The sequence below is a fragment of the Monodon monoceros genome, unplaced genomic scaffold, assembly GCF_005190385.1.
Source record: "Monodon monoceros isolate NGI ecotype Baffin Bay Population unplaced genomic scaffold, NGI_Narwhal_1 Super_Scaffold_16, whole genome shotgun sequence".
In the NCBI taxonomy this organism is placed as follows: domain Eukaryota; kingdom Metazoa; phylum Chordata; class Mammalia; order Artiodactyla; family Monodontidae; genus Monodon; species Monodon monoceros.
The window spans coordinates 19,813,983-19,836,723 of record NW_021703772.1 but is presented as its reverse complement, the minus strand read 5'-3'; the positions used below and the strand labels follow the sequence as shown (position 1 = coordinate 19,836,723).

Sequence of the window (22,741 nt, the reverse complement as noted above, 5' to 3'; positions counted from 1 at the left end):
ATTCTTGTTTTAATGTTCTGCTGTCAACATCATGCCATTCTCATTGAGTGTATCTTTGAACTTGTGTTTTGTAAGTCAAGTCAAATGGGCCCATGGAGCATGCCCATTAGCATAGAAGACTCAGCAACAAGCTTGTCCCCTATTCCTTGCTGCCCACACACGTACAGCTGTTGGCAATGTCCCACAAGCATAGAATCCAGTGGGTGCACTATGCGTGGGAATCCAGCAAGACCAAAGGTGAGTACGAAGTAAGCATCTTATATCTACGACTGGGTAAGCAGGACACTGACAGCCATGAGAGGCCACACCTTCCATGTGAACCAGAACTTGCTTTGAACTCAGAAAAAGGCAATGGTGTTCTAAGAAACACAAACAACCAAGGAACCTATCATCACATTTTTTTCTTGTTTGTGTCTCTTCCCACTATTTATGCTGAAAATTATGACACAGAGGGAAAGAAAGAGATGAAAGATGAACCCATTAAAGGCATTCTTCATTTCTTTTTTTTTTTACATTTTTTAATTTGAAGTATAGTTGATTTACAGCGCTGTGTTAGTTTCTTGTGTACAGCAAAGTGAAATATACATATTCTTTTCCATATTTATTTCCATTATAGGTTATTACAAAATATTGAATATAGTTCCCTGTGCTCTACAGTAGGACCTTGTTGTTTATCTATTTTATATAGAATAGTGTATATCTGTTAATCCCAAACTCTTAATTTATCCCTCCCATCCCTTTCCCCTTTGGTAACTATAAATTTGTTTTCTATGTCTGTGAATCTGTTTCTGTTTTGTAAATAAGTTCATTTGTATCATATTTTAGATTCCACATATAAGCGATAACATATATTTGTCTTTCTCTGTCTGACTTAACTTCACTTAGTATGATAATCTCTAGGTCCATCCATGTTGCTGCAAATGGCATTATTTCATTCTAGGTTATGGCTGACTAGTATTCCATTGTATACATATACCACATCTTCTTTACCCATTCATTTTTCGATGGACATTTAGGTTGCTTCCATGTCTTGGCTATTATAAATAGTGCTACTATGAACATTGGGGTGCATGAATCTTTTCTAGTTACAGTTTTGTCTGGATATGTACCCAGGAGTGGGATTGCTGGATCGTATGTAACTCTATTTTTAGTTTTTTAAGGAACTTCCAGAATGTTTTGCATAGCGGCTGCATCAATTTACATTTCCACCAACAGTGTAGGAGGGTTCCCTTTTCTCAACACCCTCTCCAGCATTTATTGTTTGTGGACTTTTAATAATGGCCATTCTGACTGGTGTGAGGCGATACCTCATTGTAGTTTTGATTTGCATTTCTCTGATAATTAACTATGAAAGACATTCTTCATTTCTGTTACCATATTTTCTATTTCTAGCATTTCCATTTGATTTTCCCATAGTTTCCATCTTGCTTTTGAAATTAGCCATCTGCTCATCCATGCAATACGTCAGATGAATGTCAAAAACATATTGCTATAAGAAAGTAGTCATAATCTATGATTCCATATACACAGCATTCCAGAAAAGGCACAACTATAAAGACAGAAAATAGATCAGTTGGTTTCTAGGGACTGGAGATGACAGGAGAGGATCGACTACAAAGAGGAGCAAGGGAACTTTGGGGGTGAGGAAATATTATATATTTTCATTACAAAAACATATAGGTTAGTGAAAATTCATAGACCTGTAGACCTAAAATGGTGAATTTTACTGTTATACAAATTATATAATCAATAAACCTTATTTTTAAAAAATACACCAAATGCCTGCCATTACACATACCCCAGAAGTGCTAAAATTTAAGAAACTGCTGATGTTAGGTGTTGATGGAGATGGAGAACAATGGGAATTCTCTTTCACTATTGGCAGGAGTGTAGATTCCTACAAGAGCTTTGGAAAATCATTTGACAATATCGACTGAAGTTGAACATATGAATACCCCTTGACCCTGCCATTCCGTTCCTAGATTTACACCCAGAAAGGAATTCATAAGAGTGAACATCAAGAGACATGTACAAAGATGTATATAGAGCTTTATTCATAGTAGCCCAGAACTGGAAACAACACCATATACTTAATGATTCATTGAGCTCTACATTACATACACTTGCATTTGTGCTCTTTTCTGAATGTATTTTATGCTTGTCTATACTTTACAAAAACGTACTCTGTAGCAAAGTTTGCTTGGCCCTGCCCACCTCCACAGCCTACACTCCCTGTTCGCAACCCCTACCCCAAACATGCTAAACCACAGGCACCATGGCCTTTCACCCTCATGCCTGTGCACGCTCTTCCTGCTGTCTGGATATTTCCACCTGTCCCCCTCTATACTCTTCGTCTGCATGGAAATCTCCAACTTATACATCAAAACCCAAACCAGATATTACCTCCTCCCAGAAGCCTTCTTTAAACTCCTATGTCACACACCTTCCTCCACAAGGCTGAATTAGACATTTCTGTTTTAATTTCTCTATGCTTCAGGTGAAGGTTTATCAACCTCAGAACTCTTGACAGTTTGGGTTGGATAATTCTTGTTGTGAGGGGCAGTCTTGGGTATCTTAGGACATTTTTTTTAGCATCCCCAGCCTCTACTACATGCCAAGAGCACCACTCCCCCACCTCGCAGTTATGATAAGTGTCACCTGGGCAGGCGAAACCACACCTGGTTGAGAATCACTGCTTTAGAGAATCAACAAATAACATCCTCTCCCCACACCTGAATTCAGAAGCTACTGAGAGATTGACCAAAAGTCCTGAAGATGAAAATCAAAATGTTAGTGACAGAGCTGACTGAAGAATGTGACTTTAGATCCATGGTCACAAGAACTGTTCATATATCACTCAAAACTAGAGCCTCGGCGGCTTCCCTGGTGGTGCAGTGGTTGGGAGTCCACCTGCCGATGCAGGGGACACGGGTCCGTGCCCCGGTCCGGGAAGACCCCACATGCCGCGGAGCAGCTGGGCCCATGAGCCATGGCCGCTGAGCCTGCGCGTCCGGAGCCTGTGCTCCGCAACGGGAGAGGCCACAACAGTGAGAGGCCCGAGTACCCCCCAAAAAAAAAAAACACTAGAGACTCCTGTCTCCTGTCCTGTCTCCTGTCTCCTGTCCCCGTGAGCAGTGCTGAGCAGCCACAGGCCCCTGCACAGGACAGGGCCTTCGCCAGTGAGGGAGGAGACTGGAGTGCAAATGCCCTGAGAACATGCTGGCTCAGAGGGAGAGAAGGCAAGCAGAAGGAGCTGGACAACTTGCTCGATTTCTCCTCACAAACTCCCAACCCGACGAGTCACTTGTCCTGACATGAAAAAGACTGAGGGGTGAGGAGAGAGGCCAGAAACTCCTCCACAGGAGAAATGGCTACGCCCCTACCACTGTGTGCCTCCATCCTGGGCTGGCTGTATCCTCGTCACCTGATCTCTCATCTGAGTCCTGCGTAGACCATGGAGGGCAAGGAGCAGGTCCTGTTCATCTCTGCATGCTCAGTGGCTAGCACAGGGCCCGGTTCATGCTAGGAGCTCAGTACGCATCCTTCTGTGCCTCTGTACCCACCACCGCCACTGCTGTAGTGTGCCTGCTATAGCCCCAAGTATCTCCAGACAAAACCACACTCACTACATTGATTCTTTTCTTTAACATCTTTATTGGGGTATAATTGCTTTACAATGGTGTGTTAGTTTCTGCTTTATAACGAAGTGAATCAGTTATACATATACATATGTTCCCATATCTCTTCCCTCTTGCGTCTCCCTCCCTCCCACCCTCCCTATCCCACCCCTCTAGGCGGTCACAAAGCACCGAGCTGATCTCCCTGTGCTATGCGGCTGCTTCCCACTAGCTAAGTATTTTACGTTTGGTAGTGTGTTGAAACTCTATCCCCCATGTGCCCTGCTCCTGGGCCTCACTCACAAAGGGAGCCTGACACTAGGAGGAGCTCAAAAGTATTTCATCAAGTCAGCTCTGGCTGCCCGGGGCACCTCCTCTGGCCTTCCAGCCTCGGCTCGCAGTACCACTGCCACGGGCCACCAGGGGGCGACATCCCCTTTCAAATTCCTCTGCAGCCGCCGTCCCCAAACTTTTTGGCGCCAGGGACCGGTTTCGTTTCGTGGAAGACAATTTTTCCATGTACCGTGGGTGGCGGGGGTGGGGATGGCTCAGGCGGTAATGGGAGCGATGGGCAGCGGCAGAGGAAGCTTCACTCGCTCGCCTGCCGCTCACCTCCTGCTGCGCGGCCCGGCTCCTAACAGGCCGCGGACCAGCAGCGGTCCGCGGCCCGGGGGTTGGGAACCCCTGCTCTACAGCCCCCATTCTTAAAACCAACCCCTTCCCCAGGACCAGGGCAGAGGCAGCAGGGAGGCCGAATGCCCACTTTCCTCTTCTAAAAAGGGAGAGAATTCTGAACCAGGCGACTGGCCTCAGTGGCCACAGCTGGACGTTGGGCTGATTCAGACAATAAACTGTGACATCCCTGGGCTTGAGCTGCCTCTCTGTGGCTTCACCTTCCCTGCATTCCCATGAGGTTGGTTCTCTCCTACTGAGTCCAGGAGCATCCCCAGCTTCTCCAGAGTCGGGGGATGTGACCCCTCCCCCTCAGTGCTGTCTCGGGGCTCTCCTGGCTCCGGCTGGACAGGAGGACCCCATATTGACCCTCTGGTTTCCCACCACCCCACCCCCGCTTTGAGGGTGTCCCCACTCCCTCTGTGGGCCTGCTTCCCCGTGCCATCCATGGCCAGGCCTGGATTCTTCCCAGATGCATCCTAGAAACTGTGTCTGGCCTTACCAGCCTCTTGCTGACTGTTCTAGGATCTCTATCACTGGCTCTTTGGACCAGCCAGGCTCTAAGATATCGAGTGACCTGTGGAAAGTCGCTTCCCCTCTCTGAGCTCGGCTGTCTTGCTTGCAAAGGGCACAGTGAGATGAGATGGTCACCAGGTCACATGAGCCCTGAGTCTCCTCTGTAAGCTCTATACTTGCTGTCTCCCTTCTCCCTCCCTCCCTCCCTCCCTCCTTCCCTCCCTCCCTCTGGCTCTTCTCTGATCTCACAAGGGCTTCCGCCTTCTCAGGACCCTACCTTCGGTGGGCTCCTGCCCCCTCCACATCTACACCTTCCTAGATAGACCCACAGTCTTTAGAAGCTGATAGACGTAGGTTCTCATGAATTCAATTGTCACCTTCTCTGAGTCTTAGTTTGCTTATCTGTGAACTGAGGTCTGTGCATCTCCCATAGGACCTGCTGTATCACAGGCAGTCAATAAACGTTACTTCACTCCCAGTATTCCACATGAGCACAGGGCTAGACACTCTACGTATATAATCATGAATATGCACATAATTTTGTCAATTACCGTCCCATTTTATAGGCAAGGAAACTGAGGCACAGAGAGGACAAGCTGGCCTGGGGATCATAAACTGCAACTCGGGCTCCAGCTGCAGGGACCTGAGGGCTGCTCCTCCCCAACCAGGCGTTCTTCCTCCATGCTTCACACGCCAGTGAAAGGAGGAGTTTTCTCATCTTTGCTTCTCAGCTGGTTTATCAGAGCTTTGGTCCTGCATGGGCAAAGGCACCCACCATCCCTCCTTTTTGGGGAAAACGGGTTTATTCACTCATCCATTTATTTTTCTTTTCCATCAGATTCAGCTTCTCTGTCCTAAAGACCTGGGGCACTGTGGTGAGATCAGAGGCCTCAGAGTGCTGGAGAGAAACATAGATGCTTATTCTCACTCTCTTCATGGAGGTCATTGACTGTGAAGAAGAAGGAAGTAAACTAACCAAGTCCAGGGGATGCAGATGCCTCATGCCTGGTTCTCAGACCCAGAACCCTGAGGACGGGAAGCAGCTGTTTTCTGTCTTCGTAAGCGCTGGGCTCCCCAGAAGTGCTCTCGCGCAGAAGGAGGGGACACGAGGGTGAGCAGAAGAAAATATCCAGTGTCAGATCATTCTAAAGGGCAAAGGGGACAGAAAGCTGCATCGCTGGCCTGGGAAAGACACTCGTCTGCTTGCCAGCTTGACAGAGAGGGTGCACTTCGGGCCGGCTGCAGAGGGGTGGACAGATGGGTTTTGCAGACCCAGGGAGTAAGAACACGGGGATGGACCATGCAGGGCTGTGAGGAGACACCTAGAGACATCACTTGTCCCAGAGGCCCAGTTCAAGAAGAGGGCACCGAGGCTTTGAGAGGGGAGTTCTCTTGGCCAGCCCCTAGTCTACCCAAATCTCCTGGCTGCTAATCCAGTGCCCCTTACACTGGCCACCCCCTGGGACCAGGGCCTCACTGGCTCCTGCCACCTCTGACCACCTGCGTGGTCTCCAGCCCTGCCCCCAGGTAAGCCATGGAGAAGCTCGGGACCAGCTCCAATCTGCCGGGAGGGGTAACTGATGCTGGGAACAGAGGCCACCAGCTCTCCGTTCCCGCCACTCCCCTGGAGCTTTCAATAAACAGCCTGCTTCTAAGTGCCCGATTACTCTCAGCTTCCAGCTCTCAACCCACCGCATCCCTTAGGCCTTGGAAGTTGGCTCAGCCAGCTGCGCACTATGACCTCTTCCAGAAGGTGCCTCGAGTGCCTGAAGTGCCCCTGTTGGCCACTGGAGGGAGCCTTAGGTCCACTACTGCTCTGAGAAGCCATCCCCAGTGTGGACATAAGGCTGGAAGAGAAAACACGCAGATTGGAGAATCCTAACCCTGGCTGGACTTTCCAAAGTCCTCCCTCAGCTCTCCCCAGCCCAAGCGTAGGCCCCTCATGTCCCCCGAGGCCCCTGGGAAGAGAGATTCTCCTGGTCTCCATCCCCCAAGAGGGACCACCTGCAGCAGCTACAGCCAAAGCCCTGTCTGCTGGTGGCTCGACTGGGAGGGGCCGCTGGGAGACAGGACAGGCGGGGACAGAAAACAGGGAAGGAAGAAGGAAAGTGCAGATAGGAAGGGGAAAATGAAGGAGCTAGACAGATGGGAAGAGCCTCCTTGGGGCTGCCCCCTGTGGCGAGTCCAGAGGAGCGCCCAGCACCCTCCTCTGGTGTTTGCGTCTGTTCCCTCCCTGCCTGTTTACCTGGCCCAGCCAGTCCCCTCAACAGCAGTCCAGGACTTGGGGTTATTAGGGGCTGGGTGGGCAAGCTCCTGGAGCAGGAAGTCGAGCGGAGGAAGTGAGTGAGATGGCTGTAATGCCACCCGGAGCCCACGCAAAGGCTAACACTGCAGCTCACCTGGTTCTCACCTCTCTTATCTCCACGTGGGATAGAGTTCGCAGGCTTTAGTCACTGAAGGCATGTCACTGAGAGCAGGCTTCTCTTTCCCCAACTGACACCTGCTGATACCGCTGCTTAGGTATCAGGCAGCTTCTCCTGAAAGGCCACCCCCAGGGGGCTTTAGATTTCCAGGACAAATTGCCTTCTTTCCCGGTCTCTACCTTCCCATCCAAACTTTTTTCTTTTTTCAACATCTTTATTGGAGAATAACTGCTTTACAATGGTGTGTTAGTTTCTGCTGTATAACAAAGTGAATCAGTTATACATATACATATGTTCCCATATCCCCTCCCTCTTGCATCTCCCTCCCACCCTCCCTATGCCATCCCTCTAGGTGGTCACAAAGCACCGAGCTGATCTCCCTGTGCGATGTGGCTGCTTCCCACTAGCTATCTATTTTACATTGGGTAGTGTATATATGTCCATGCCACTCTCTCACTTCGTCCCAACTTCTATCACATTTAAGTGTTTGGTCATTTGAAATCTCTGTTATAGAAGCTGAACCAATATGCTAAATAATACAGAACTAAAGAGACCTTAAGTCCATTTATGTAGAATTTTCCAGCTATGACATCTTGAGCAAACTACTTAATCTTTCTAAGCTTTAATTTCCTTAGCTGTACACCTATTTCCCAGGGTCATTTTATCAACAAATAAATGAGATAACATTTAATACAACACCTAATACAGCATCTAGCATGTAGTTGGGGTTCAATAGATGTTGAAACAGCCCAGTCATCTTTGCAAAATGCCAGCCTGATCCCACCACCCACTTGATGAAGAACCTTCAAAAACCTCCCCTGCTTTTACAGCAAACACCAGATGCTTCACATGACCGAATAAGCCCCGCCTAACTCACCCTTCCCACCTCCCAACCCCCAGCTCCAGGGGCTACACTGACCTTGCCGTTACCTCATTCCTTCCACCAACATTGATAGAGGGCCTCCAACATGCAGGACACTGTGCTGGGGCTTCAGATACAGACCTGGGTCCTTGCTCTTAGGGACTTTATAGTTGAAGGAGGGAGGGGAAAAATATTAAATACATAAGTGGCAAACCCGGCTAACATGTATGAGCGTCTGCTGGTGGCCGGGTGCTGTCCCAAGCTGCTTGTACAAGTGCAGACTCCCATTTCTTACCACAGCCCCCTGAGTCAGGTACCTCTATTACCATCTCACATTTACAGGTGTGGAAACAACAAGGGCAAGGAGCATGGCCAAGGTCACACAGCTAGTAGGGATGGAGCTAGAATTTGAACCCAGGCAGTCTGACACCACAGCCTGTGCACATAACCACTTTTCTACCTGGCCTCCAGAGGAGTGTCAAGTGACACTGTCAAAAGTGCTACCCACCCACCCCCCAAAAAAACAAGTGCTACCCAGGGGAGGTAGAAGGGCTCAGACCCAAATGCCTCTCCTGCCCCTGGACCTTGGCACGTGCTATTCCCTCGGCCTGAAACACCTTGCTCCCCGCCTTTGCCCAGATCCTCTTCTGTTCACCCTTTGGACCTTAACATTCAGAAAGTGTCACTTCCTAAGGGACATTTTCTTTGCTCTCCCCAGACCATCCAGATCCATTTACAAATTCTTGCTGCATGATGTACCTTTTGCCCAGGGCATTTATCACATTGTAATGATAAATTTGACATTTCTTCATAGGTTTTCCCTGCCCACCCCCCTTCCCCACTGCCCTTAGACTGGGATGCTGCAAGATGAACAAACACCCAGATTGCTCAGTACCTCACATAGTAGATGCTCAATAAATACCTGGAGAATTAATTAATTGACGGAGTGATTGACTTACTCAAGGTCGCCCTGAGGTCTCCATGGCTGTGATGTTTTCCTCATTTCTCCTGGTGATCTCCTGCCCTCCTCAAGGAACCCTGCCCCATGTGCCCCCACTCCTGATATCCCCAACCAGTCCGAGTCCCCTGAGGGAGGGTCGTGGTGCTGTCAGGTCAGATTCTGCTCAGGCAGGATATGGTGCTGGAGGTGGGCAGGGGGCTGGTGACCTGAAAGCAGGGCACCCCCTACTTTCCCAGGACCTCACCCTGGAATGTGAGGTTTCCCAGGACCAGTCAGGGAATGGAGCAGAGACTGAGAGGAGGGACCCAGAACCTGGACATCCTGTCTCGATGACCAGAGATGATCTTTAAACCCCATAAAAGCTGGAGCCATGGAGGCGGCTGTACCACCATCCCCAAGCACCGTGGTCTGGAGTCAGGAGCCGGCGAGATCAATATCGTTCGGGAGGCTTTCAGCTACAAGTCCTCTCTGCTGCCAAGTCTCCCCAGAGGCCTGAGAAAATGGAGTGGAGGAGACAAGAGGCGCAAGAAAAGGGGGAAATACATACTCCTCCAGGGCCGACAGCCCAGTAGTAGACTAAGGGCCATGCTCCGTGCCATGTGGTCTCAATCCTCACACCGGCCCTCCAGGGTGGGTGTTAGCCCACTTTACAGATGCGAAAACTCGGCCCAGAGAGGGAAACAACTTTCCTGAGATCCCAACAAAGCCAGAACCACACCCAGCCAAGCCTGCCTCTGAGGCCAGCAGGCTCCGAGGGAGGGCACCTGGAGGTTGGGCCCAGCCACGTGTGCACTCCCGGCTCTGGCCGGAAGAGGGGCTCTCCTAGGCCGTGCATGCAGCCGCGCCCAGGATGGAGACTGGGAGGGGCCTTCTGCAGTCCTGGCTCCAACACCCGCAGGGACGGGGAACTCACCCTTCCCAAGTAATCCCTTTCATTACCAGCAGCCCTCTCTCCTCTGACTTCCCTGTGGCCCTCACCTACGACAGTGTGACACCCAGAGAGGGCTGACTCTCTCGTCCAAGAGAGGCCATCGCACACTGGACAGCCAGCATCCCATCCTCCCAGCACCATCTATTCTCCAAGCCGAGGTCTCCCGGGCCCTTCTGCACCGACTGCAGCTTGCTCACGTGCCATGTGCCGTGTGCACCAGGCCTCCCAGTGGGTCTGACCTCCAGAACTCATGAGGGTGCTCTCTCCCCCCTCTGATCATGCAGCTCTGCTAATTAGCTCAGTCAGGGGTCGGCATGCTGTGGGGCAGCCCTGTCCCCCTGCTGGCCTGGTACCCCACCCCTGGGCCTGAACAGAACGTTGGCAGGAAGGAGGAAGGAGTGGAGACTCAGCACGGCCCAAGGGGCCAGGTCTCCTGTGTGTGTGTGTATGTGTGTGTGTTCCTACACTTAACCGTCAGTGTTTGTATAAGCGGCCGTATCCTTTCCCTATTTTGAACTGCTTGGAAACTGCTAAGACTAATAGTCATTTTCACCAACTAATGAGGAAAATCCAGTTCTTTCATAGAAGGAGGCAGACTTTGATCTAACACCGATAAGGAGGCATTCCAGAGCCCCTGGAGTTAGATTCTCCAGGCCCTTCCCTTCGCACCATTGTCTGTCTATAGGCCCTAGAGGGCATGCCCCCTAGAAAGACTGGCCCTTAGGGTGGCTGGGTAAAGCCCAGCCTGGGTGCAGGAGAGGGACATTTGGACAGCATTCTCCCGCCCTGAGAAGGAGGGACGTGGGGAAGGGCTGGCTGTGGGGAAGCCCAAGCCAGTCCGGGGGGACTTCTCCACACTCCGCTCTCCTCCCTGTCCGTCTCCGGTACACACACACACCTGCCACGGAAGAGTCCATTTAAGGAGTGCTTCTGTGCCCTGGCTGCCTGTAGAATCCCTGGGGAGAGACGAAAAACCCCAGCGCCCCAGCTGGTCCTCTGACCAATTCACTCGGACCCTCTGGGTGGGACCCGGGCTTCGGTACTTTTCAGCCAAGTCTGAGACAGTGTGAGACTCCTCACCTACGGCCCCCAGCCCCACCCCTATGCCCCTCCTGCCCTCTCCTCAGCTGACGTTCCTGCCTCTTCCCAGGCGGGACTCTGCTCACACCCTGCATGTCCATCCGCTGCAACAGGAGCTCCTGCTCGCCAGGCCAGGCCTCGCCCCTACCTGGCCCCAGTCTCTGCAGAGACTCCAGAACCCCAGCAGCAGGGCGGGCCCCACCGCTCACCCCCAGCGTAGACCCAGACAAGAGCACTGCAGTCCTGACCTTTCAGGAGGTGCTGAGGCAAGGTCTGAGCTCAGCACCTCGAGCCCTGGGGTCAAGTCCCAGTTGTGTGAGACCTGCCCAGGCTGCTCGGACTTCAGTGCCTGCGCAGGTTTCCTGGGGGTCTTGTTAACATGCAGATTCTGATCTGCAGGTCTGAGGCGGGACCAGAGATTCTGCCTTTCTAATAAGCTCTCCACCAAGGTCGATGCTAACAGTGTATGGACCACACACTTTACAAGAAATGCAAAGGTCCTTTGGGTCTTCAGTGTCCTGAGATGGGTCATGAGCGCTCAGCTCCCTACCCCTCCCGCTGCAGCTCCAGCCCATTTCCTCTTCCTCTGGGCACTGGGAGCACAGCTGGCCCCCACCCTGCCTCGCTGTTTAGTTCCCTCAAAGCCAGGCTAGATCAGCCCAGCGCACAGACCTAGCTCTCTCATGCCCTGCACCAGGCCCAGCCTTGGGTAGCCACATCGCTCCACAGCTGGTTGTGCCCTCCCCCATCGCGCAGCAGGAGCCCTGGGCCACTCCCCGGCAAGCCAGCACCACTGCCTAGGCCTAGAATCCCTGTCTAACCAATGCCATCAGTTTGCTCTCCTGCCTGCCCATCACTCATCAGTCTGTCTTTCCCTCCTGGTGCAAACCCTGAGAGCAGAGGGAGAGGCATGAGCTGGGAAGTCAGCTCGCCTGGGTTCATAGCCTGGCTCTGCCCCTTGGCAACTCTGTGATTTCGGGCATTCTCTGAACCCCTTTGAATCTGTTTCTTTCTCTATAAAATGAAGACAGGGACACAGCCCTTATCTCACTGGGTGTGTGCGCATGAGAAAATACACATACGTGCTCAGTGCCATCCCCGGCACTTAGCAGGTGTGCTAAATGCCAGCTGTCACTGGTAGTGAGAAGCATCATCTCTGCCAGTTAGAAGCTATGTGGCCTCTCACGGCCTCAGTTTCCTTGTTTGTCACTTGGGTATAACAACACCCGCCTCAGGGGTTCATTGGGAAGATTAGGCGGGACGGAGCCTAGCACACGGTAGAGGTGCAGTACATGTTAATCCACCATCACAGGCAGGGTGTCCGTGCTCCATGTGTCTTTGTCCCTCAGAGCAGCAGTTCCCAAAGTATAGCCTGGGGCCTCAGAGATCCCTGAGACCCTTTCAGAGGTTGTGTAAAGTGACCACTATCGAAACTAATTTCTTAATAATACTAAACTGTTATTTGTCTTTTTCACTCTCATTTTCCCACGAGTGTATGGTGGAGTTTTCCAGAGGTACATATGTGTGATATCACAACAAAGGGAATGCAGGAGCAGACAGGAGAATCCAGCTGGCTTCTGTTAAGCCAGGCGTGAAAGGGGCTTTTCAAAACTGCAAAACAGTGTTAGCCTTCTCATCCAATCTTTTTTGTTTTAGAAAATATAATTTTTCATAAAAATGCAATTTATGTTAACGTAGTGAGTTTAACATTGTTGCGGAAGTGAATTAGTGAACATTTTTTAAATGTTCTCAGCTTTAATTTATAATATGGTAAATATGGAAAGAGATAATCCTGGTGAACAAAAGCTCTTTGGGGTCCTCAATATTTTTAAGACTGTAAAGGAATCCTGAGACCACACAGTTTGAGAAGACTGCCATGTGTCACGGTACTCACTGTGCTGGCCGCGTGCGGGTCTCAACACACACTCTCCCAAATCAGCTCATCCGAGCTCAGATCAACTCGATGAGGAACTGAAGCCGTGTCATATGAGTATTTGAGATCTCCCAAGGAACGCTGTACTGTGCGAGGCATGCTTCACCTCAAACTTTCTGAGTTGAGAAGAATTTACCTAGGACCACTGGGCCTGGTGTCCGAGTGAGATACACACTTGCCATCTGATGGGCAGCCACTGGTTTTGCCTGGCAGCCTCTATTCCCCCTTCCTCTGATAAATCTCACCCTTTTAGGGATCAGCCACTGCCCCGTTCTCAGTCCCCGTGGTTCAGAAGGCTCCAGATGCAGTCATGTGACCCAGATCCAGATGGAGCGGTTGGTTCAGAATTAGTCATATGACCCCAGCAGGGTCTATCAGAGCCAATGAGCATTTGTCCCAGGTTTTTGTTGAAAGCACTGGGAGAAAAGAGCTCTCTTGTTACTGGTAGGATGAAAGCCTGGAGCCTCGAGTGGCCATATTCTGGAGCATCCGGTGGTACCACCACTGGGATAGAGCTTGCCTGAGAATTAAGCCAACTCAGAACCAAGTAATAGAGACAAATTCCTGATTCTGCCATTTGAGCTCCTGGAACCAGCTGTGCTTGGACTTCTTGGTTATGTGTGCCACTAAATTCCTTTTTTTTTTTCCTTAAACCATTTTATTTATTATTATTTTTTTGCGGTACGCGGGCCTCTCACTGTTGTGGCCTCTCCCGTTGCGGAGCACAGGCTCCGGACGCGCAGGCTCAGCGGCCATGGCTCACGGGCCCAGCCGCTCCGCGGCACATGGGACCCTCCCAGACCGGGGCACGAACCCGCGTCCCCTGCATCGGCAGGCGGACTCTCAACCACTGCGCCACCAGGCAAGGCCCTCCTGAAACCATTTTGATGTGAGTTTGTCTTCTAGCTAAAACAGTCCAGATGAAACACTCCTTGTAAGCAGACCCAAGACCTGGATGGTAGGGAAGCCCTGGGAGGATTTGGGGTGAGTCGTCCGCCACCGGCATCCCTGAAGCCCACCACATATCCGGAGCCTGGGTGAGGCCCCTTTTTACCCACTGGAGACCTGACGGATCCCCTTTCCAAACAACACAGCTAGTTAACAGCACAGATTTTTCTTTCACTTTATCATTTATAAAGCCATACCATGGATTGCAAAGAAACAAAGCAGCTGTACAGGAGTGGGACAGCATCAGTGTACAATACATTCATATCCAGGGTAAGTAGCATACATCAGGGTTTATACAAGGTGACAGAGATTATAGGCACGATGATACAAAATAGAAAGTATATTTCCATCTATATAAATACACAGCCAGGGCATCAGGAGGATGCTGGGTTATTCGGTTTTTCCTGCAGAGGGTCTGGGAGGCAGGAGGGGATGGAGTGAGGAATTTCTTACATTTGTTTTGAATGACATGTCAGAGAGGGGAGAGGTGGGGAAACACAGCATGCACGCACAGATGTGCTCTGTCACACACATGAGCCACACATGTGGACACGCAGGAGAGTCTCAAGCTGTGGAACACTGATTAGAAACAAAAGTGGGCTATCCCTCTCCAATTACCTCGCAGCTGGGAAAAGTCCAAGCGTGGGAAATAAACAGAGGTCCTCCAACACTTCAACATCTGAGGACAGAGGAGCGCCACCCTGTGTGGTTGATCCCACCGTCACCGACACTGAGATTCCCCCAATCAGGGGCCCTACGAGCCCTGCCTCCTGATTCCTTCCGCCGCTGGGTGATAGTGAACTTGACATCCCATTGCCAACCACCTCCAACCCGACTCCTAAGTTCCCTAAAGAGACAAGCAAAAAACGCACACACATACACCCACACTTGCACACGCGCGCGCACACGTTCTGTGTTACCACTGGCCAGGGCACTCCAGTCTCGGGATTCCGGGGCCTCGACCCGGGTGAAAAGTAGCCCCGGGACTCTGCCCCCAGCCTCTCCAAGGATCCCAAGGGTGGGGAGATGTAGGAGCAGGAGGCAGCCCTCGGAAAGGGCATCGGCCTCCTTGATCCCACCCCGCCCCCCGCCCAGATCCAGATCCTGAAGCTGGGAAAGACCAAAGCAGGGGAGAAGACCCAGGAGGCGGGGGTGATGAATGAACATCCCAGGGAAGGGGGCCACGGACACTGTTCCACGTACAGACTCGTCCACAGACCCCTGGGTGGCACCAGGGGTCTGCCCAACCTCTGCTCGGCCCATCCGAGTGGGCAGAAGGATGTTCGACTCATCTCCCTCGGGAGCCCCTTTACAGAGAATCACACGTGCCCCTTGGGCTCCCTCTTATGGTCACAGAGCCACCAGGTCCCCCCACCCCTATCCTGCCTGTCTCTGACACACCCAGGGATCCCTCAAAACCCTGCCAGGGAAGAACGAATCCTGGCAGTCCACAAGCATTTGGAGCTGCTGCGGGAGAGGCTCCAATGAGGACCTGGGTCAAAGGGCCTTTCCCAAACCTAGGACACAATGTCTCTGTCCCTGGAACACCTGGCTGGAGGAGGGAGCCAGAACACCACGATCGCAGGGCAGAGGCATCCGCTCAGCCCTGGAGCTCCATCAAACTGTTCCCTTCCTCCCCATTTCCCCTCTGGGCTCACCTCTCCACTATTCCAATGCCCAGTCCTCCCCTCTCGCTCCATCTGGGAAGGGCCACGGGGACCTTGCTGGGCCTCTCTCCCTGCTGAATTGGAGGGCTGTCACTTCCCTGCCCCCTGTTTCCTCCAGACACCATACAGGGCAGCTACGGTAAGGCCTCGGCTGCCTCAGAGGCCTGGATGCACAGCAAGACACAGGCTGGGCCTGGGGCTGGGGCCTGAGCTTGCCTGGGGTCTGCATCCCTGCATCACAAGCTGACCAGGCCTCTCCAGCCTCCAGCTCTTTCTCGCCAACTCCTCCCAGACCCTTTCCCATCCCCAACTCCCCAGCCCACTTTCAAGACCAGACGGCACTCTCCTGGCTGACAATAAACAACAGCAAAATAACAACAGCAAAAAAGGTTGGGGAGAGGGATGGGGAGAGAAAAGGATAAACATTCACACAATAATAACAATAATTATTAAAAGTGCTTTCTTTTAAAGGAAATCTTTGGCAAGAACATACTGCAGTGCTGTGGTTGTGTGTGTGTATGTGCGCACGTGTGCAAGGTGCACGGGCCTAACCTGTGAGACACGGGAGGGTTATCCCAAGCAGTGTCTGACCCAAAGGTGAGACCATGGTGGAGATTGGGGTACCCTTCCCCATCGTTCTTCGGGACAGGCCACACTCTCGGAAACTGACTCTTTCCAGAAGGATGTTGGGTCGGGGGAGTCGATCAGCTCCCCAGCATCTCGAGTCCTTCCCAGAGTCACACATGGCTCAGGCCTGAGTGGGGTGGGCTGCTGGTGGGCTGTGGGAAAGCACGTGTGAAGGCTGACCCCAGACTCACATGAAGGGTCTGATGCTCCTCCCGGCCATCCAGACCAGGAGGAGAGAGTTCCCGGGCTGTCCAGTGGGAGATCAAGATATTTACAAAGGAAGTGGGTGGGAATATCCTCTTCTGTCTGGGAAGAGAGTTGGGCTTAGGTAGGGAATGAGAGAGGGGAAACCACGGTGTCTGGCTTGAAAGCCTCAGAAGGAAGAGCCCTTTGGGGGAGTCTTGGTCACCAAGAACAAGGTTTCAATCTTTGGGAAGCAGGGGGCTACTCCCCACCATCTTCAGACGCTCTCCTTTCCAACTCCCTGAAACAGAACATCCACACAGATACGACTTCTTGGAAGAGAAAAAAAATACAAGACGCACACGTCACCCACGCCCACCACACACACCCGTGTCCCCTGCAGGCTCACACACCCGCTCGGGCCTGCAGGGAGGCGGGCTGCTAAGCCCTCATCTCTGGGAGCTGACAGCCGGGCCCAGCTTGCCAAAAATAAGGGGGGTGAAGGGGATGGAACACATGCACCCCCTCCCCGCTGAGCCCCAGTCAGAGTCTAGGGAAGGCCAAGGCCAGGGCAAGGAGACCCCTGATTGCTCCAAGGATAAAGGCCCCTACTTTTCAGGCTTCACTTATAGGTACAGAGAGGGATGGGGACTGGATTATGCCAAGGAGGCAATAAAGCTAGATGGGAAAATAATAAATACTTCTTGTCAATTTACCTATTCTTTTTTTTTTAACCTTTTCTTATATTTCATTAGCTTACAGATTCTGTCAGTATGTCTCACATATATATTATATATATTTATATATCAGTACAATGCCTCTCTCTAGGAAACCCAGAGGCTTAAGAAGCTACTCAAGGATGGAGTCCTGGTGGATTTCCCGTCTGGCTTAGAGCACTTGGGTGGTGGTCAGGGAGCGCCCAATCACCCAGCTGGACTCTCAGCCCTTCGGCCTAAATATGCGCCTTCTGCCCTCTGCTCCACGGCAGCTGGGCTCTGGGGGGAAACCAAGGCAGAAGGGGGAAGGGCAAGGCTTTGGTATCGCAGGCAGGCGATGTGGTGTGCAGGCAGCCTCCCCCAGAACTGACCAGCTCCCCTGGGCGGTCCAGCAAAAGTCAGACCCCCGATCCCTTGCAGAGGGAGCACAGGAACTGCAGGGGTCTCTCCTGGGCCTCGCCGAGCAGGGCTTATAGAAGCAGGTTCCCAGGATGAGCCCCCACATGGGGACCCTGCAGGACAGAACAGGGCAGGGCAGAGCGGGAAGGCTCAATCACCAGCACCCAAAAAGGCAACATGCACATAAGCAAGTCTGAGAAAGGCTGGTCTGGGGCACGAAACCCAAGAAGGGGCTGAGGGCTGGGAGCTGGCGGGAGCCACCTGCCCACCCCGAGGCTGGGCCACACGCCTCGGGGAAGGTGCCTAGAGCTCAGCAGCCTCCCTCCCTGAGCAATCTCTTCCCCAGAGCTCCGGACACACAAGTCCCCATCTCCTAAACCAATGCTCCAGCTTCCTGGTGGAGGCAGATCAGGGGTAACGTTGCAGCATGGCCAGACCCACTCCGTGGGGGTCTCCGTTGAGGAGAAGGGGTTGGCGGCACCCAAGGCTGTTAGAGCAGGTGCAGGGACCAAGAGAGCGTCCATTACCCATAATCCTGGGTGTTCCTGGGGAAGGGGGCTTATGCCCCCTCCCTGCTGCCCTGTCACCCCCGACTCTAACTTTCTTTGGACAGTATGCACTTGTGTGTGCAAACACAGGGGACACGGACAAGTATACCTGTTTCTACTTCAAGCTGAGAGGCAAACAGAAATCAGTGTGTGAGGATGTGGGTGTGGCCATATATACACCCCATAAAGACACCCACAAACTGTACATCAGAGGCAGAGCAAAGAGACCTTAGGGGCCTCAGGTCTGAGATACTTTCAAAAGCAAAAGTTCCACCACTGGATGTCCCATGGTGGCTCTTTCTGGTTTGGTGATCTACCCTAGAGGTGGACAGAAAAAGATTCTCTTGACAGGATTTCTCCTTGCAAAACAGTTGGGTTAGGAAGAAAGAGCTTTTCCATTTCCCCCCAAAATGTGGATCTCCAGAGGGGTTCATTCTGCCTCTCTTGAGGAGTTCCATCCTCTCAGAGGGTGGAGGGGGAGTTAGGTGGACCTGGTTAGTTTTGGAGGCTCTGGGGGTTTTGCAGTATCCATCTCCCCAGGGGAATCCGAGTTATTCTCCTCCATCTTTTTCCTTCTTTCTCTCTCTCTCCCCCTCCCCGCTCAATTCACTTCCCTCTCCCCACATGACACTTTCTTCTCTCCTTCTTCAAAATTGGCCCAAAGTCCTCCTTCTGGATTCAAGGATGGTCAGGATGCACAGGTCCCTTCCCCACATACCCATCCCCACTGCCCCGGCCCTGGGCAAGGGGAGGGGGGAGTTCATCTCTTCTGGCCAGCACTCAGCATGACCTTGGAGACAAAGTTGACGATGGCGGAGGCCGGCTGGTTGGGGTCAAGCTCAGCAAAGAGGTGGCAGGCGTTGTCCGTGGTGCTGCCCTGTTTCCGGGCCACAAAGCCGAAGAGCCTGCAGGGGCGGGAGATGGGTGACAGGTGTGTGGGGGGGGGCAGGAGGAACCCCAGGCCTGGGGGAGGCGCCCAGGAAAGCAAGCTCATCTTTGCTCCCTTCCCCGTCTTTCCCCACCTCCCTGAGCACTGGGCACTGAGGGTGGAGCATGCGAGAGAATCCTTTCTCTCCTTCACCAACAAGAAAACCAACGCCTGGAGACAGCACATCACTTGTTCAGGGTCAGTAGAAATTCCCCTTTGTGGGTGGGGAGCAGGGAGAAGAGGTGCTGGAGGTGAGTGACAAGACCCGACAGTAAGGGGGGGGGTGAGACCAAAAATAAAATGGGACATTCCTAGACCAGCTTCTCTCAGCCCATCCCTGCCACACCTCTAGCCGAACGTTCTTACACACAGCACATAAGCAAAGTGCCGTCTGCCTGTCAAAGGGCCCGGCTGCCTCAGACACCACAGAAGGTCAGAGACCAAAGGATGAGGGGCCACCGTCCCCCACTATACACACACACGCACACACACTTCTCCAGAGAATGGGAGGGGGAGGGGGACCCCACACCTGTTCCCCCCCAAACCCCACTCCCCATACCAGGACTGGAGTGACTGAGCGTTCTCTCTGTGCAAAACAGAGTTAAAAATACGAGCGCAGAAGAACAGAATGTGAGCTCAGGTCCCCTCCCAGCCAGCACATTGCTGGATGGGGAAATCGGGACAGCTGGAGATTCCGATGGAAACCCCTCTCCCAGGACTGGACGGACCACAGCAGCTAAAATTAGCAGAGTTGGGACTGGCTTACCCCCCCCAACACACACACACACACAGGGCTCCCCACAGTTTTGCTGTACCCAGATGTGTTTCAGGGGCTGGGGACAATCAGGTCAGAGGCCTAGGGTAACAGTCTACCCAAGTGGTGGGGAAGCCTGGGCCCGTGGATCACCCCCCCGGAGCCCCCTCTCCAGGCCAGGATGGAGAACAAGCCCACCTCTCAGGCCTGAACACTGCCCACCTGCCCTCCCTTCATGTTTATTTCAGCTCTGTGGGCCTCAGGGCCAACTCAACAGTAGCCCAAGTCCTTCCTCTGCTTGGAGGAATGGATGCGGCAAGAAACCTCAGCCCCCAAGGGCAGAGAGCAGCGCTTACAAGCACCCAAGAGCGAGCACCTCCTTAAACTGGGGGCCTGAGGCATCTCGCGTGCCTCACCCTCGTCCAGCCCTGAGCTCTCCTGGGCCCCCACAAGGGCGAGTCAGAAGGAAGCTCAGCACAAAAGCTACTCCTCAATGAGGAATTTCCAGGCCTGGGACCAGCCCGCTTCTGTCCCGGATGCATCTCCCCCTTGGAGGGCCGGGTGGTGAGTAAGACAAGACCCTTCAAACGCAGAGCTCTGGCCTCCTGGCTGGCGGCAGGGACTTGGAGAGCCCAGTGACCCCATGAGCCCCAGGGAAGGCTGAGATAAGCTTTGAGAGGACTGCACACGGGGACCTCTCTTCAGCTGAGCTGCTAACTCTTTATGTGACCTTGAGCCAGGAGAGGTCTCCTCCATCCCACATGGCCCCTCTGATGAAACAGAGCAGGACCCTATGGTCCTTGCCCCCCATGTCTTCTGCCTGCCTTTTTTCTGTGGAAAAACTTTAGCCAGAGAATAAGTTTAATCAGAGAAAATGCAGAAACAAAGGAAACCAGTCCGACAAGACTAAATAATAGTAGTTTAGTCACTAAGCATAGTTAAGGACCTTTAGTTCCTTCTCAAGGCCTATAGATAATATTCTGAGACATATCCTGTGAGCTGTCTTGTAGATACTGAAACTCCCACCAGGTGGAAGAAATTAACTACATCATGGCCAGTTAAGGGGGCATGTAGCCCCCTCCCGCCGTCTATAAAAGCTCTTGCCCCCTGGTTGTCAGTGGGGGTGGGGTGGGGGCCGCATCCACCCTCCCCCGTGATTGCCGGCATCCAAAATGAAGCAAACTTTCCTTTCCACCAACCTGGCCTCTGTATTGGCTTTTGAAAGGGGAGCAGCCAGACCCCACTTTCGGTTACACGGACAGGACACCCCCAGAAGGAGCTTTCATCGCGCTGACCCTGGTCAGTTCCACGCATCTGGACCACAGTGGCCTCACTGGGCCTCCTCCTCGCTCTCCTCCTCCCTGCCTCCATCCTTTCATTTCTTTACTAAATATCTATCAGCCCCTCCCACACGGCAGATACAGTCGTGCCCTCAGGGAGCTTGCAATCTGGTGGCCTCTCCAGCCCCATCCCCATGAAATCAGCTCTCTCCTGCTCCCACACCCATTTCTACCTGTCGTATAAGACCTATTTTTTTTTTTTTTTTTGCGGTACGAGGGCCTCTCGCTGCTGTGGCCTCTCCCATTGCGGAGCATAGGCTCCGGACGCGCAGGCTCAGCGGCCATGGCTCACGGGCCCAGCTGCTCCGCGGCATGTGGGATCTTCCCGGACCGGGGCACGAACCCGTGTCCCCTGCCTCGGCAGGCGGACTCTCAACCACTGCGCCACTAGGGAAGCCCTAAGACCTATTTTTAAACATAGGTTCTTTCCCCAAACCTTCCCAAATCAGCAGTGGTTTTGATTTCTTTTTAACAGTGAAAGTTATCTTTTTCTAAAGCCAATCTTATATGAAGTCTGGATATGTAAAGGTGACAGCAGTACTTATGGCAATAAATGGATCAATTCAACAGCGTAATGTTTATCTATGATAAAGTCAATCAGTGAGAAAAAAATGGGGCTGTTTGGGTGAGCCCAACAAAGTAAAAGGTGGAATTATAGACCGTAGTGAGAGTCTTATGTCAGCTTCAGTACCCAGGTTATTCCTATACTTTGTTTTGGTTTTACTGAGGAAACTCCGATTCATCCTGATAAATAACTGCAAATCGTACCTCCCCTCATAGCGGCTCAGTTACAACCTGAGGAACCTAGCATTCCTTGGAACACAGCTTGAAAACCATTGCAGCACCTTAGCCTGTTTATACACTTCTCTTATCTACTGTGCTACCGTCAGGCACCCGAGGGCAGAATCAGCCCTCTGGTTGGTCTGAATTTTCCCAGGGCTGAGTTAGTTCCCTGGAAGCACTTACGAAATGCCAAATAGATGGAAAATTGACCAAAGGACCCCAGGGCCATCAGTGGAATTTCGGAAGGAATTCAGACCTACCGGACTCCCGCGGTCTGACGTGGAGGTCTAGCCCAGCCACGTCATGCACAGAAGTCCGCCAAGAGAGCAGGAATGGGAATCAAGGATGCCAGGGTTGTGGCAGAAAAGATCATTTAAACAACCCCTGCCCCACTGCCGTCACCTCCAATAAAACTCTCAGCTTTCAGATCCCTTCCTCAGACCCCTGCTGGTCTGGTCCTGAGAGAGGGAAGGGGACAAGACTGGAGGCTGGGCCTTTGGCCTCGAGGCAGGAGAAGGCCAAAGACCTGGCTGCCTGCCCGGGCAAGCTTTTCTCCAGAGCTGCCCTTTGCCTACGTCCTGTTCCTGGATCCTAAACCCACTCCCGCACCCACCTCTGCCCCATCCAAGGAGCACAAAGACCAGCCAGCCGGGTGGGGAGAAGCGTACTTACTTAGCAGGGGAACCTCCCTCCGTCTTCGTCCACCTGTGGAGATAATGACGGCACAGTGTAAACCATCACTTCTCCCTCAGAGCCCAGCCCGGGTGTGCCTGGACCCCTGGGGACGGCAGAGCCCCTGTGCCAGGGGGGCGGGAGCCTCCAAAGACCATGCATCAGGGCATTCACAGCGGAG

General features: G+C 52.5%; 1 protein-coding gene across 7 annotated transcripts in view; it reads right to left on the bottom strand.

The window, feature by feature from the left end:
• Window positions 1–14,111: 14,111 nt before the first annotated feature.
• The window catches only part of TNS1 (tensin 1), a 196,948-nt gene continuing 188,318 nt past the window's right edge, over window positions 14,112–22,741 (bottom strand). For all 7 annotated transcript variants that reach the window (XM_029224920.1, XM_029224924.1, XM_029224926.1 and 4 more), the window contains 2 exons: window positions 22,561–22,593; window positions 14,112–18,988 (listed from right to left, as the gene is read on the bottom strand). In XM_029224920.1, coding sequence (XP_029080753.1) covers window positions 18,844–18,988; window positions 22,561–22,593 — 178 coding nt within the window. In that variant the 3' untranslated portion in view covers window positions 14,112–18,843. The remainder of the gene's footprint in view (window positions 18,989–22,560; window positions 22,594–22,741) is intronic.